This window comes from Papilio machaon, chromosome 28 (assembly GCF_912999745.1).
Source record: "Papilio machaon chromosome 28, ilPapMach1.1, whole genome shotgun sequence".
Classification (NCBI taxonomy): Eukaryota; Metazoa; Arthropoda; class Insecta; order Lepidoptera; family Papilionidae; genus Papilio; species Papilio machaon.
The window spans coordinates 2,593,083-2,607,297 of record NC_060013.1 but is presented as its reverse complement, the minus strand read 5'-3'; the positions used below and the strand labels follow the sequence as shown (position 1 = coordinate 2,607,297).

Here is a 14,215-nt window from a genome sequence, read left to right as displayed (position 1 = left end):
AAAACAACCAAATAACAAAAACAAACAGTCCAAAGGAGATCTCCCTTCACATGAACAACTTTTATACCATATACTTCAGTGGTACTGGTATTCTTTACCACCTCTATATTTTGATAATCTGTCTTCATTGGTCTTTCAAAATTATATCCATTGTCCATGATTCATTGGTATTCACTGAGAAATATTTTGATATCTGACGCCACACTTATCCTGTTGACGCTGAATATAAGTTTAAGGCCCTTCAATTTCAAATGACCAATCGTTGGCTGGGTTGTAGGCAGTAGTGTTTGTAGCACCAAAAGGCAATAAAAAGAGATATTAATCTGTATTATTTGTGGCCGTTTCCGGTAATTTACACTTTAAATACATTTTAAAAATGATTTTTGTAATTTTAAATAATTATAAAATTTTGGTTTTATTTGACATGACATCTCTGTCATCGTCTGTGTCCAGTGAAAATATATGCACACGTAAAATACGAAAGCGCGTGAAATGAATAGTATAGGCACAAAAGCTTACGAAAAGAAAATTCAATTTTTAAATATAAACAATATTGGTACAAAGAAATTAGAAATTTGGGCTTTTTGGATTAAAACAAGATATTTGTGTAATTTTTTTAATTTCATTTATACCAACGTTTTGTTGCTCACAAAAAAATTTTTTTGTTTTTTTCTTCAGGCGTTGTAACCACTACAACTATGAATAAATCCCCGATAGCCGAGAAGCAACAAGAAAAGACTAGCGTAGAGAGACGCACGCCAGAGTTCAGACACGAGAGACCGGTGGAGACCAGACCTGAGAGGCCTATCGAGTCCAGACCTGAGACCACAGAGACCAGGTTTGGGACTAAACAGGATTCGGAGACGAGCGTTACAGAAACAAGTAATAAAGAAACTAAATCAACGGAGAAATTTAATGTTAATGGTAAGGAAATTTTTGGCCACGATATAATACGACAAACTAATTTGACCCGGTGTGTACAAACTATAGGTGGGCCATTTTAATATGACACATTTGAAATTTACACATTTATCAAAATTCAACAAACGTAACATTGAGCATTAAATATGTATATACTAGCTTTCGACCGAGACCCCATCCGGAAAAAACTCAATAAGTAGCCTATATGTTCTTTCAGACTATGTTCTACATCTGTGACAAATTTCATCTAGATCCGTTACCTTCTAACAAACACTTGACTTGCAATCTGCAGGTCATGGGTTCGAATCCCGCCATGTACCAATGTGTTTTTCGATTTTCGATTTACATATGTACATTTATCCGCCATTCTTACGATAAAGGAAAACATCGTGATGCTGCACATATCTGAGAAGACATTCAATGATATGTGTGTGAAGTCAACTTGCACTGGGTTATGGTTGACTATGACCTAGTCACATCTAACTTAGGGTAGACTCTGAGCCCCTCATTGGTGACATATGTGAGCTGATGATGATGAATACTAAAGTACAATTTAAGTAATTTTATGTCATTAAATGATTATCAAATTATTTCATAGTATACAGCTCTGTTTGACGATTTTATACTTATTGATAGACTAGTAGGGATTGCAATCCGGCGTCATTTTCAGTCCGACCGGATACGACCGGATTCCTATCAATCCGGCCGGATCCGACCGGATCCGACCGGATTGATTAAATCAAGATGATTTTCGCTTTTTAGTACAAAATAAGTAAGTTAATCAAGTGTCACTGCGCTTATATGTAGGTAGTTTATTAAAAATAAATCACAAATATATAAAATCGACTTTATTTCTTAACCAATGTTAAGACAAATAGACAACAAGAAAACAATTAAAATTTAGTAGTGTAGGTAACTAGTAATAATTTTACAACGTAACGAGTAGCTTAGTCTTTCTAGATTTCACTTTCACAGATAGATCAATTTATAAGTAACAATATTAATTATCAAGTAACTATAATATCTAATAGATACAATTAACCTTACGTAATTAACTGAAATGAGATCAAAATCATTATTAAAGTATTTGAGAATGCTAACAAACAAGTCTTATAGGTATTTATGATTATGACAGATACCATCATGATTTGATGAATCTGTCGAACGAATGAATGACAAAAATTATCACAATAATGAGTTTAGAACTCTTTAGTTTAATCAACTTACGATAAATAATTAGTTTAAGTAATAATTGTAAAAAAATATAAGTATTAAAAGAAAATCAATATTGATTTTGAAAATAAGATCGTAGAAAACAAATATTGTTAATTGTGTCAACGACTTCTAATAGAGCTGCAAATATATACGCACAACGCATTTAAAGTACCTAATCATGCAACAACTATATTATTTTCCCACAAACTGCTAGCACCGGATCCGGTATATTGGTACCGGATCCGGTAACCATTAAATGATGCCGGATCCGCCGGATTACCGGATCCGTTTTTCCGGATTGCAATCCCTATAGACTAGGTGTTGTCCGCAACTTAGTCCGCGAGGTATAAAAAAAACCTTAATTATATTGGCCTATGTTCTTCCAGACTATGTTCTACAAAAAGTTCATAGTCGTTCGTTAGTCCGACACTATGACAATTATCTATTAAGTACAACATTAATACTCATACAAAATTAAACCAATACTTCATATGCGTCAGTTGTTAAACTAATCATCCTTAAATAGGCAAAATATAGTTTAATATTAATAATTTTTTATTGCCTTAGGAGGACCTCCGCCTTTAATAAAGCTACCATTGATTGAAAAAACAAGTCCAGTGAAAAGAGAAACGGATACGTAAGTATACTACTTTGTATTGTTTACTAGCAATTGTCCGCGACTTCGTATGCTCGGTGTTTAAAAAAAATCTAGTAATTAAATAATAATGAAATAATCAAATCGGTTGACTAGTTTCGGAGTATATTCAATGCAAACAAACAAATGGTTCCTTTTTATATTAATGAGGCCACGAGATCCAGAATCGATAGGCTAAGATGGTGATTCTAATATAAAAAATGTTGAACTAAATTTAAGGGTACTGTGGCGCTATGATTGTTAACGTTTAGAGCAGGTTTATCAATTGAAATCAGTATTTAAAAAATTACACTTAGGTCACTTTGGCTCTCATAACTTCTATGTACGTATACTAGATTTTGTCCGCTTGGAAATTAAAAAAAAATTGCGAGCTACTGTCTTTTGCAATGATAGAAATGTCAGAGACTAATGCTGTGTACGAACTTCTATTTACATTGTAATGTGTAAGTCGTAGCGACTAAAATCGCCGGATTTCAAAGATTTAAGTTGCCTTGTGTGTGAAGGGACTTAAAGTTTGATTTTAGAAAAGCTACTTATCATGAATATGTGTATATTAATCTGCCAACGCAGGGAAATAACATTTTGTTGGACTTACAAAGTCTAAATAATTCGAAGTGAACGAAATTTTTTCTACTTAAAAATGTTGGAGAGAGATTTCACTGTATTGATTTACAACAAATTCGTTTTAGCTTGGGCTGTTGGAACAAGAAATTAGTTCATAATATAACTAGGTTTTCTATTTTCTAGTTGAGACATTATAAATGTTGTTTTCAGAAAAAGTCCAAGTCCTAAGAGAAAACGTCTTACCAGCGGAACTGAACACACTGACGAAGGATCGTTAACGCCTAAAACGTAAGTCGTTTATTGTTTATAACTGTCACCAGCGACTCTGTCTGCGTGGAATTAAATAAAAAAAACTTATTTAATAGCCTGTGTTCTTCTAGACTATGTTCTACATCTATTCCAAATTTCGTCAAGATCCGTTGAGCCGTTCTGGAGATATCTTCTAAAAAACATCCATACATCTAAATTGTCACGTTTATAATATTAGTAAGATAGCGTTTAACAGTGGTAGACGCCAGCAACAACAACATCTGTTGCATGAACTGCTTGACTCCAATACCACGACCACACAGAAGACAGGAGTCAAGTGGAAGTAATCACTACAGTCTGATGAAGGTGCGTACCGGAGGACTAAATTTTGTCCTTACCCTTACCGTCCTTTTCTTATAAAAGAAATAAGGAGGAGGGCAATCAATGGAGGAGGTGACGCATAGAAAGGGGAAATATTCTCTTTCTGTGCGTCCCTTCCTCCGTCGATTGAAATTAGGCATTTGTAATTGAGGATGTCTCGCTACTTCAGGTCGCTTGAATCAGGTGGTCGCTTATACTTATATATCAGCAGGTTTTTTTTGTTTTAAGTTAATATTCCCATTCTTTTAGTATTATTATTTAATTAATATATTGCAGGGAAGGGGAATGGCAGCATGGGAATTTGGTAAGCATTTTTTATTTATATAAATCACGTACCAATTGTGAATTCCTTGGATAAGCGAGAGTCCAAGAAATCGCGATATAAGTCTCACTTATAGAGTCGTCGTCGGGACCAGATTCTCGCTTACAAATGTTTTCCCTTATTCAGTTCTCGCTTATCCAGGTTCGATTCTAGTTTTAATTATTATGATATATAGTATAAATATAATTTGAGAAAAAAAATTAAACATAACCTCAAACTTCTCGAAGCATTATTGTTTATTTCTATATATCGACGCCCTCACCGAATAACCCCGTAATAAGAAAAATAAAATTTTTCAGGAGAAGCAAAAAACCGTATTTCTTTAATAACTTCATCAATAATTATTGTACAAGAATCTTTTAGATACCAAAACAAAGCTAATTTTTATAGCTACAATTTTCATTCATGTATTCCGGGCGTATTCTGTGCTATGAAGGAAAAATGATAATACCGGAAATAAAAAAAAAATCTGTTTCAATATTGACTTTATCTCCATAATTAACATTAAGAAAAATATAAAAAAAATTCACAACAAGTAATAGGACCTTTAGATGTCGAATTCGACAGAAAAGCAAGAACCCGATAAGAGTGCATTACAGGATTATTCGATGGGTGCGTCGATATTTTGGCCGTCTCATTATGATTTATTTAATTTTGAACGGTATACGATCCAAAAGATAGAATCATAATCAAGAAATTGAATTGATTCTCTGATTAAAAAGGCTGGTGATGTTTTAATACAAGTATATTGACAATAGATATTGAATGTGGATGGATATAAAGGTAGAGGAAGACCAAAGAAAGTATGTATGGATTGTGTGAAAGATGATATACGTAAGAAGGGGGTAAATTCAGATATGACGCCTGATAGAGATGTATGGATGTACATACTGTGCCGACCCTCATAAGGATAAGGGCAGGTTGATGATGATGATGAAAATTGAGATTCGTTAATATATCGTTAAACAAATTGTTCAAGGAGATTTTACATATTTTTGGTGAAATGGCATTAAGAAAAAAGAAGAATTTAAAATATAGAAAAAGGAACACATTCTTAATGTCATTGTTTTTTTAGTTGTCTTTTCTATTCATGTTTCTCAATATACGCTTCTACAAAAAGTTAATTTCATTTTAAATGTTTTTACCAGATACATTTTGGTCCGATTCGAGCCGCATATTTTACAAGACCAATGGATACTGTTGAGTGGTTATAAATAACGCTTTTAACAACAATTTTTACAATTTTTAAGATGTCTCAGTCAACAACAATACGGAAGCTTATTAATCATATTCACATAGTCTAAGGAAGAAATAAACATTGCTTGAAACAGTACAAGTAAGTCGAGAAGTTGCAGAAGCCTGGACTATTCTTAAGAAGTATTCGGATTATAAGCGGTATGTTGCCAATTGTATTCTTACACGTTTCCTTAAGAAGAATTGATAGCGCAGTTTACTACAGAAGAGTTGTAAGATATCACAATCAATAATGCTATCAAACATATTACTTTACAAGAACCATACATAAGTTAAACACAATGAAACAAGAAAACATTTTAAGCAACCGCTCAGTATTATTCATTAAGTAAGAAACTCACATCTTGTAAAATATTAATTTGAAACAGCAGACAGTCACACACCCTGGAAGTAGATATATTGGGACAACATGAATACAACAGCAGGAAAACAAAAGACCCGAAGGAGAAGAATTAATTAGTAATACCACACTTCTCCTGTGAAATGCAGCCTGGTCAATATGTTATTTGTATACAACAGCACTAACAGATGTTTTTACAGACAGACTATTCACACGTCGTTAGCGCTCTACATGCCCAGGATACACAGGCCTCGTTTATTACCGAGTAGTCAGTCTCGGTAAAAAGGATAGATGACAAATCGAGGTAACAAACATAGGTGAAGGTAAGATGAGTTAAGAGTGCGGTAAGACGCAATATACAACCTTCCACCTAGATGTCATTGCATTGCTTTTGCCCTGTCACAGCCCTTTTTTCATGATGTGGAATAAAGGGTCCACCTGTCTCTTAATAAGTGAGGTATCATTACTTTAAGCTGAGGACTGAGGTCATACAATAATGGTATATTTGACAAGGAGACAGGCATAGTTCACTCGTATGGAATGAGTCTATCGAGTGAGTCACACAGGTCAGAACAAGCATGGCATAGAGAGAGAAAGCGAGACAGAGAGAGCAACACAGATAAAAGTACACTTACAATATTAGAAAATCACAACATATAAGAAATACTTATGACATCATTATATTAAAGAGTTTTTTGTAAGAGATAGAGTATACATACACATAAGTAGTCGAGATTTATTCCAGAAGTTTTCGTAGACACAATGAGACGTAAGCAACACTACGGGAACATTAACAAAAGATAAGGAAGGCAATTTACAAGACAATAATAAAAGGAGATGAGAATGGAAGTTAATCAGTAAGTTATTTTCAAACAATTTGTAGAAGAAAATACAACGTGTGGTACCGTCAAGTCGTTCGACGATTTAAGCATTTAGTAAAGAATTTACAAATTCACATACTCTAAAGGTGGAGAACAGTATCATAGAGTATCTAAGTTAAGACCACGCGGTGAAAGACAAATGAGGAAACAATTGTTTTATTAATGTTTACTACATTATGCAATTAATGAGAGAAGACAGACATAAACAAATAGGAGATCGACGTTTCCTCCGAGCAAGACTTGCACACTTATTAGATGGAAATCACACAAAAATAATTATTAGGAGATATTACACAATGTTACAGTTGAGATCGCTGAAGAACACAACTTAAGAAGCATCGCTTGGCGCGATGAACCAGAGCAATCTTTAGAGCAATACAAGTAAGTCAACATACTGCAGCAGCACTCTTCTATTGGAGTTTTGAGATTCAGAAGTGTTTCAACGATTTAATATTCTGAGATAGAGAACACTACAATTTTCACGATACAGTCCATTCCACTTACCTGAGTTTCTCTATCATATTAGTAAAGTCACACATTGTCAGATATTCACATTCATTCGATTCATTTAGCTGTTTGACGTCTTATATCATGACAGCTATACTTAGTTATGAAGTTGCTGATTTTCAATTGAGATTATTTAGTGAACATATTTTAGTATAAGATAATCAAATGACTAAGTATAGAGATGAGTAATTTACAATGATATAAGAAATGTAAATAGAAATTAAAACTTTAAGAAATGATGTCTGAAATCAGATTTAAGAAAGAATTAGAAACACACTGATTTGCAGACAAAAGAGTATATTTACATAATTTGAGCAAGAAGAAGATGAATAATTAGCAAGTTCAGAACAATACAATTAATATTAGAAGATGAAATCAGAATTCATTGCAGCATTGGCAAGATACGCAGTCATAAGAGTTTAAGGATACACGAAGTGATAGCACAGATTTCATCTTTACAATTAAGAAAGTAACAACACGTTTAAGCAGAATATAGTAACAACAAACGAAGAACATTTACAGCAGAGTTTTAGAAATTATTCAGCGCCTCCAAGAAGATTAGTACAAAACACTAGAGTTCCACCACCGAACATGGGAGCAATTATCATTACAGCAGAGAAGTTAATACGCAGGAGCTGAATAACTAGCATTTAATATGAGTCGTAACGGTGAAGTACAAAGAGGATTGAGTCCTTTAAACGATCGTTACAGAAGGCAACATTTTTAGATTCTCCCTCACGGTGGCCGGTCTTCGGTTATTGAAAAGACTAGTAGTCTTTTGGTGGCCGGTATGTTCAAGGAGATTTTACATATTTTTGGTGAAATGGCATTAAGAAAAAGGAAGAATTTAAAATATAGAAAAAAGAACACATTCTTAATGTCATTGTATTTTTAGTTGTCTTTTCTATTCATGTTTCTCAATATACGCTTCTACAAAGAGTTAATTTTATTTTAAAATGTTTTTATCACATACACAAATATTATTTTAAATGTACAATGAGTGACGTAATTTAATTTGCAACTTTAGGATATATCAGCAGAACGAGTTGTCAGTTGGGGCGCTGGTGACAGTGGTGAGTGGTCACGCGATGCGTCAGATGATGAATGGGCTGACGCACCAGCAGACATTGGCTCCTTTCTGAGTACCAGTCTACGTGTGGACGGCGATAATAGCGCTGGTTAGTACAAATAACTACTCTAAATTGTTAAAACATAATTTGAAATGATTCAAACATAACTCTAAATAGTTGAACATAGCTCTAAATTGTTGAAACATAATTTAAAATGGTTGAATGTAAATTAAGATGAACTAGTGATATTATTATTACGGACCACTTTCGGTTCCAAGTTAACTCCATTCAGACCCAATCCAGACCGAGAAGAGTGGAAATCTATGACTTTGATGTGATTCTATTCTGTTGTTTATAGAAGATTCAGAAGACAGCACAGCTCACACCGGGTCCAGTTCGACAGTGACCACTGCCTGTCCAGCGGGGCCCGCCGGTGAGCCATTCACTCTCATACGTAAGTAAAACAACAATACCAACCAGCACAAACAAAGACATTCAAATAAATCAGTTATAGAGAGGACATTTAAAAACTAATACCTAAATACAAATAATTAAATATACTAAAAATGTGTGTCAAACTAGTTCAGAAATCTAAGTCTAGACTTATCACCTAGTTGTAATAAATCGTGGATTACAGTTTAGTACATATTGTCCTGTCTATTTGTATTCAATTATTTAAATCTAGTAAGTTTTAAAGTAGGTTTTTTTGGTACCCACCAAGTCAAAATTGACCTTAACTCCAACTAAATAAAGCTCATTTTCACAGCAAATCCGAACCCGACGGGTAAAAGTAAACAAATAGACCCGCGCTTCACCGACGTCGTCAAACTGAACGATTATCTGCAGCACGGCAGAAGACCGCAGTTCTGGGAGGAGAGCTACGTCAAAAAGGCGAGTATTCCACTTGGCATCTCTTATTCCATCTGACATCTCTAAAACATTTATTCCATCTGACATATTTTATTCCACCAGGATCTTCTGACTCCACCACACGGCATCTGGCATCTTTTACCCCAACTGTCACGATTCATACTATCACTCACCTTTAATTCCACCTGTCACCTTTTACTCCAACTGTCATCCCACATTGTATCTACTAATCCATGGATTATTTTTATTTTATCTGTCATCTTTCACTCTAAAAGGCATCTCTCGTATTCCACATGTGATGTATTATTCCGGCTGTCGTTACAGGTGATGGAGGCTGTGAGACTCAAGGAGTTGGAGATGAAGCACGCGGCGGAGCTGCTCGGAGTCAGCTACGGCACTTTGTACGGCCGGTACAGAGATGTGTACGGCTGCATCAACAGACCATACCGGTATGTACCGGTTTCATTTAATTACCGTGGGTTTCTGAGACCTAAATACATATTTAAAACATATTGTTATCACTATTTTGTCAAAGATATACATGATATTGGAGAACGAAAATCGATGATCTGCAAATCAGCTCAATTTGTATCTGTGATAGAGCTAACTGCGAGCAGCAGCTCACTTTTCAACTCATATAGTTATAGTACAACGCGATTAGTGAGTAATTTAGATGTTGAGTCGTAGCTCAACGGTTCAAATGAATGTGAGTTGAACTTTTAGATCTGTTGAGAGTTGATTTGTACAGTAGTACAAGGTAGAGGTATGTGTTCAGTGTGTGCAGTACACGTGAGCTGTGGCACGCTGGACCTGCAGATGTACTGGAGCGGCTGCAGCGCGGTGAGGTGACGCGGGAGGCGGCCGCACTCGCCCTGGGGGTGTCGCCCGCCAACCTCGCCGCTTACGTACTAGACCTAGCTGCTGATAAAGGTATCCCTTAACAGAGACCCCCTGTTACAAAGACATCCTATAACAGACCCCCTGTTACAGAAATCCCATTAATACAAACTCCACTTATAACAGAACCCACATTAACAGAGACCCCTTATAACAAACCTCTATAATAGAGACCCCCTGTAAGAAAAATCCCTTTAACTGGTACCCCCTATAACAGACTGTATAATAGAGACCTCCTATGCCAGAGCTAAGATAACAGAGCTCCTATAAAAAAGCCTTCTAGAACAGAGATCCCCTATGACAGAGATCACCTATGACAGAGGCCCCCTATGACAGAGACCCTCTATGAAAGAGACCCCCTATGAAAGAGACCCCTATGACAGTGACCCCCTATGAAAGAGACCCCCTATGACAGAGACCAGAATGGGGATTATAAGAGGTATGAACGTGAATTATTCCGAATAATAACAGTCAAAATTAATTGATGACATTTCTTTGATCTAATTAAAGATATCTTTAGAACATTAACTCGTTGAAACGTAAAAGTCTTATAAGTTTGAATTTGACTCTTTATTCTATTGAAGTATTTCTCAAAGCAATCGTTTGGATACCAGTTTGATTGATAAAAATATGGCTATAATTTACATACGAATCATTTGATCGTTTTCAGAATTCGAGCCGATACCTATAGAAATGGACTCTTCTGTCAAAATGCGCACCCGCACCGTCAGCGGAGCGACCGCCCCCAAGCCGCGCAAGTCACCGCATAATGACAGGGTAATGACACCCCTGAACATATACACCTCCTACTACAAACACAACTCCTAGTATAAATATACACTCCCAACTACAAATGTTACACCCGCTACTACAAATTATACACTCACAACTACAAATTATACACTCCCAACTACAAATTTTACACCCCCTACTACAAGTTATACACTCCCAACTACAAATTTTACACCCCCTACTACAAGTTATACACTGCCAACTACAAATTTTACACCCGCTACTACAAATTATACACTCCCAACTACAAATTTTACACCCCCTACTACAAGTTATACACTCCCAACTACAAATTTTACACCCGCTACTACAAGTTATACACTCCCAACTACAAATTTTACACCCCCTACTACAAGTTATACACTGCCAACTACAAATTTTACACCCGCTACTACAAAATATACACTCCCAACTACAAATTTTACACCCGTTACGACAAATTATACACTCCCAACTACAAATTTTACACCCGTTACGACAAATTATACACTCCCAACTACAAATTTTACACCCGTTACGACAAATTATACACTCCCAACTACAAATGTTACACACTACTACAAATTATACACTCCCAACTACAAATTTTACACCCGCTACTACAAAATATACACTCCCAACTACAAATTTTACACCCGTTACGACAAATTATACACTCCCAACTACAAATTTTACACCCGTTACGACAAATTATACACTCCCAACTACAAATTTTACACCCGTTACGACAAATTATACACTCCCAACTACAAATTTTACACCCGTTACGACAAATTATACACTCCCAACTACAAATTTTACACCCGTTACGACAAATTATACACTCCCAACTACAAATTTTACACCCGTTACGACAAATTATACACTCCCAACTACAAATTTTACACCCGTTACGACAAATTATACACTCCCAACAACAAATTTTACACCCGTTACGACAAATTATACACTCCCAACTACAAATTTTACACCCGTTACGACAAATTATACACTCCCAACTACAAATTTTACACCCGTTACGACAAATTATACACTCCCAACTACAAATTTTACACCCGTTACGACAAATTATACACTCCCAACTACAAATTTTACACCCGTTACGACAAATTATACACTCCCAACTACAAATGTTACACACTACTACAAATTATACACTCCCAACTACAAATTTTACACCCGTTACGACAAGTTATACACTCCCAACTACAAATTTTACACCCGTTACGACAAATTATACACTCCCAACTACAAATTTTACACCCGTTACGACAAGTTATGCACTCCCAACTACAAATTATACATCCCCTAGTAAAAATTATTTACCTTTCTAGGTTATTTTTAAGTCGCAAACAAGAGCTAGTATTGATTTATATATTTGTTTGTAGCAGAGTAAGAAATCATTGGGCAATGTGACAGATGAGGAGAGCGGAGCTGCGAGTGCGCACGACAAGTGTCAGTATACACAGGCAGCGTCCAGTGAGTTATACATCTAGTTATCTCTAATTGTATACTAAATAATTATGTATTTTTGGAACGAAGTTCCTTATCGCGCGTTGTGAAAGGGGGCTAGACGGAAAAAATTCTTACGAAAAGTTGTCACGACACTTTTTGCTATAGTAAGTAGGTATGTTAACGACGAATGAGCGCTACTTCACCATGGCAACGACGTGACAATATATAACGAAAATTCATAGAAATAAAATGTACTTCTTGTGAAGACTTAAGTTTTTTATTCATAGAATAAACATTGGTTCCTTCACTAATTAATTGAAAGGAACTTCGTTCCATCCGGGTGTCCCAACACACCTCTCAATTTTTTTTTTATATAATAATGTCACAAACGAGATGCCTCGGCAATTGTTACCTACGATAGAGAATATTTCCCCTTCCTATGCGCTTCCTCCGTCAAATTCTTATAAGAAAAGAGTGGGAAGGGAAATGGAACTAAATTAGGTCTCAGGTACACTAAAGTATATGTAAAATTGTTAAGATAGTTGTTATATTTTGACAATAAATTAATAAATAACTTACTTTTAATGGCAATAGATGGCGTTATTTTTAAATGAAAACGCAACTAGATGGCGCTGTTGGTGAATTGCAACAATAACGCTTGTTTTTTTTTATTTTACTGAAACATGCTTTTGCTTGTAACAAAGTGTCTATTGCAAAAATAAATTTGGCAAATTTTTATAGATAAATCTTTTAGGTCGAGGATGTAAGCAGAAGTTTTTTTATTGTTTATAAATCTGTTTACTTTAATCGACAATAGATGGCACTATTATTAAATGATGTCGCAACTAGATGGCGCTGTTTGACAAATTGCTGAAATAGTTTTTTTTTTGCTTTTCCCAGGTGGTAAATGGCCGTCAATTCGAGTGGCGTCAATAGAGTCGCTACGCGAAGCCTCCGCGTCGGGTGCTTCGCCCTCACCCTCGCCCTCCGCCCTCATGCGCACGCGCCCCGACCTCACTATAGTCGCAGCGCGCCGCCGAGATGAAGACAACTAGACAGACAAACTTATCTGACCCGGTTGTTATAATTATGACAGCACACTAGCGCCCCCCTGTCAATGTCACAATTTTACTGTAACTGTCTTGAAAAAGATCTTATGGCAGTTGGAAAATATTTGAACTGACAATTTCTTGACAGCGTCATATTTTGACCAATCAGAGAGCGGCAGCGGTATTATTTAGTGTTGCCATTTTTAATTTTCAAATTCCATAGAAAAATCACGCAAAATGTTATTTAGTTTAATTTGTTAATATATTTGTATGTATCAAATTAAAATAGTAAGAAATTACTACTAAAATTCAAGTTATAATTTACTAATTAATTGCTTGAAGTTGTAACATTAATGACTTTCCGAAGAAGTTAATTAATTTTTGCTCACTTTTAACACTTAAAACTTGTAAGTTGCTGTCAATGTCAAAAAAGTGACATAAGATAGTTTTAAGACTATATTTCTGTCCGCGGGTCAGATTTTTTGTAATAAAATCATCTAACTGGAAGATATACATCTGTATATCTTAATTTTTTATATTAAAAATGACAATTTCACGTATAATTTATAAGTGAGATGATAAACGCCAGCTGTGAGAGCTAAACTCGCTTTATAATTGATAAAAAAAAAAACTTTTTTCCTAATGTACATAATGTAACAGACCAAAATATATTAATAAGTAAAATAACTACATAATGAATTATATATTGTTTATTTCAAATCCAAAAAAAAAAATGTAAAAAAAATTTTTTTTTACAAATATCTGACGTTTCAACTGAATTGAATGGAAATGG

At 35.1% G+C, this 14,215-nt stretch overlaps 1 protein-coding gene across 1 annotated transcript in view; it reads left to right on the top strand.

Moving 5' to 3' along the window:
• LOC106711683 (zinc finger and BTB domain-containing protein 44) overlaps window positions 1-13,592 on the top strand; it is an 80,887-nt gene extending 67,295 nt beyond the window's left edge. The window contains exons 6-17 of the mRNA XM_045684928.1: window positions 679-924; window positions 2,704-2,773; window positions 3,566-3,643; window positions 4,262-4,289; window positions 8,317-8,467; window positions 8,718-8,813; window positions 9,126-9,250; window positions 9,554-9,678; window positions 10,005-10,159; window positions 10,797-10,903; window positions 12,307-12,397; window positions 13,274-13,592. Of these exons, the coding sequence (XP_045540884.1) occupies window positions 679-924; window positions 2,704-2,773; window positions 3,566-3,643; window positions 4,262-4,289; window positions 8,317-8,467; window positions 8,718-8,813; window positions 9,126-9,250; window positions 9,554-9,678; window positions 10,005-10,159; window positions 10,797-10,903; window positions 12,307-12,397; window positions 13,274-13,428 (1,427 nt within the window). The 3' untranslated portion in view covers window positions 13,429-13,592. The remainder of the gene's footprint in view (window positions 1-678; window positions 925-2,703; window positions 2,774-3,565; window positions 3,644-4,261; window positions 4,290-8,316; window positions 8,468-8,717; window positions 8,814-9,125; window positions 9,251-9,553; window positions 9,679-10,004; window positions 10,160-10,796; window positions 10,904-12,306; window positions 12,398-13,273) is intronic.
• Window positions 13,593-14,215: the final 623 nt, after the last annotated feature.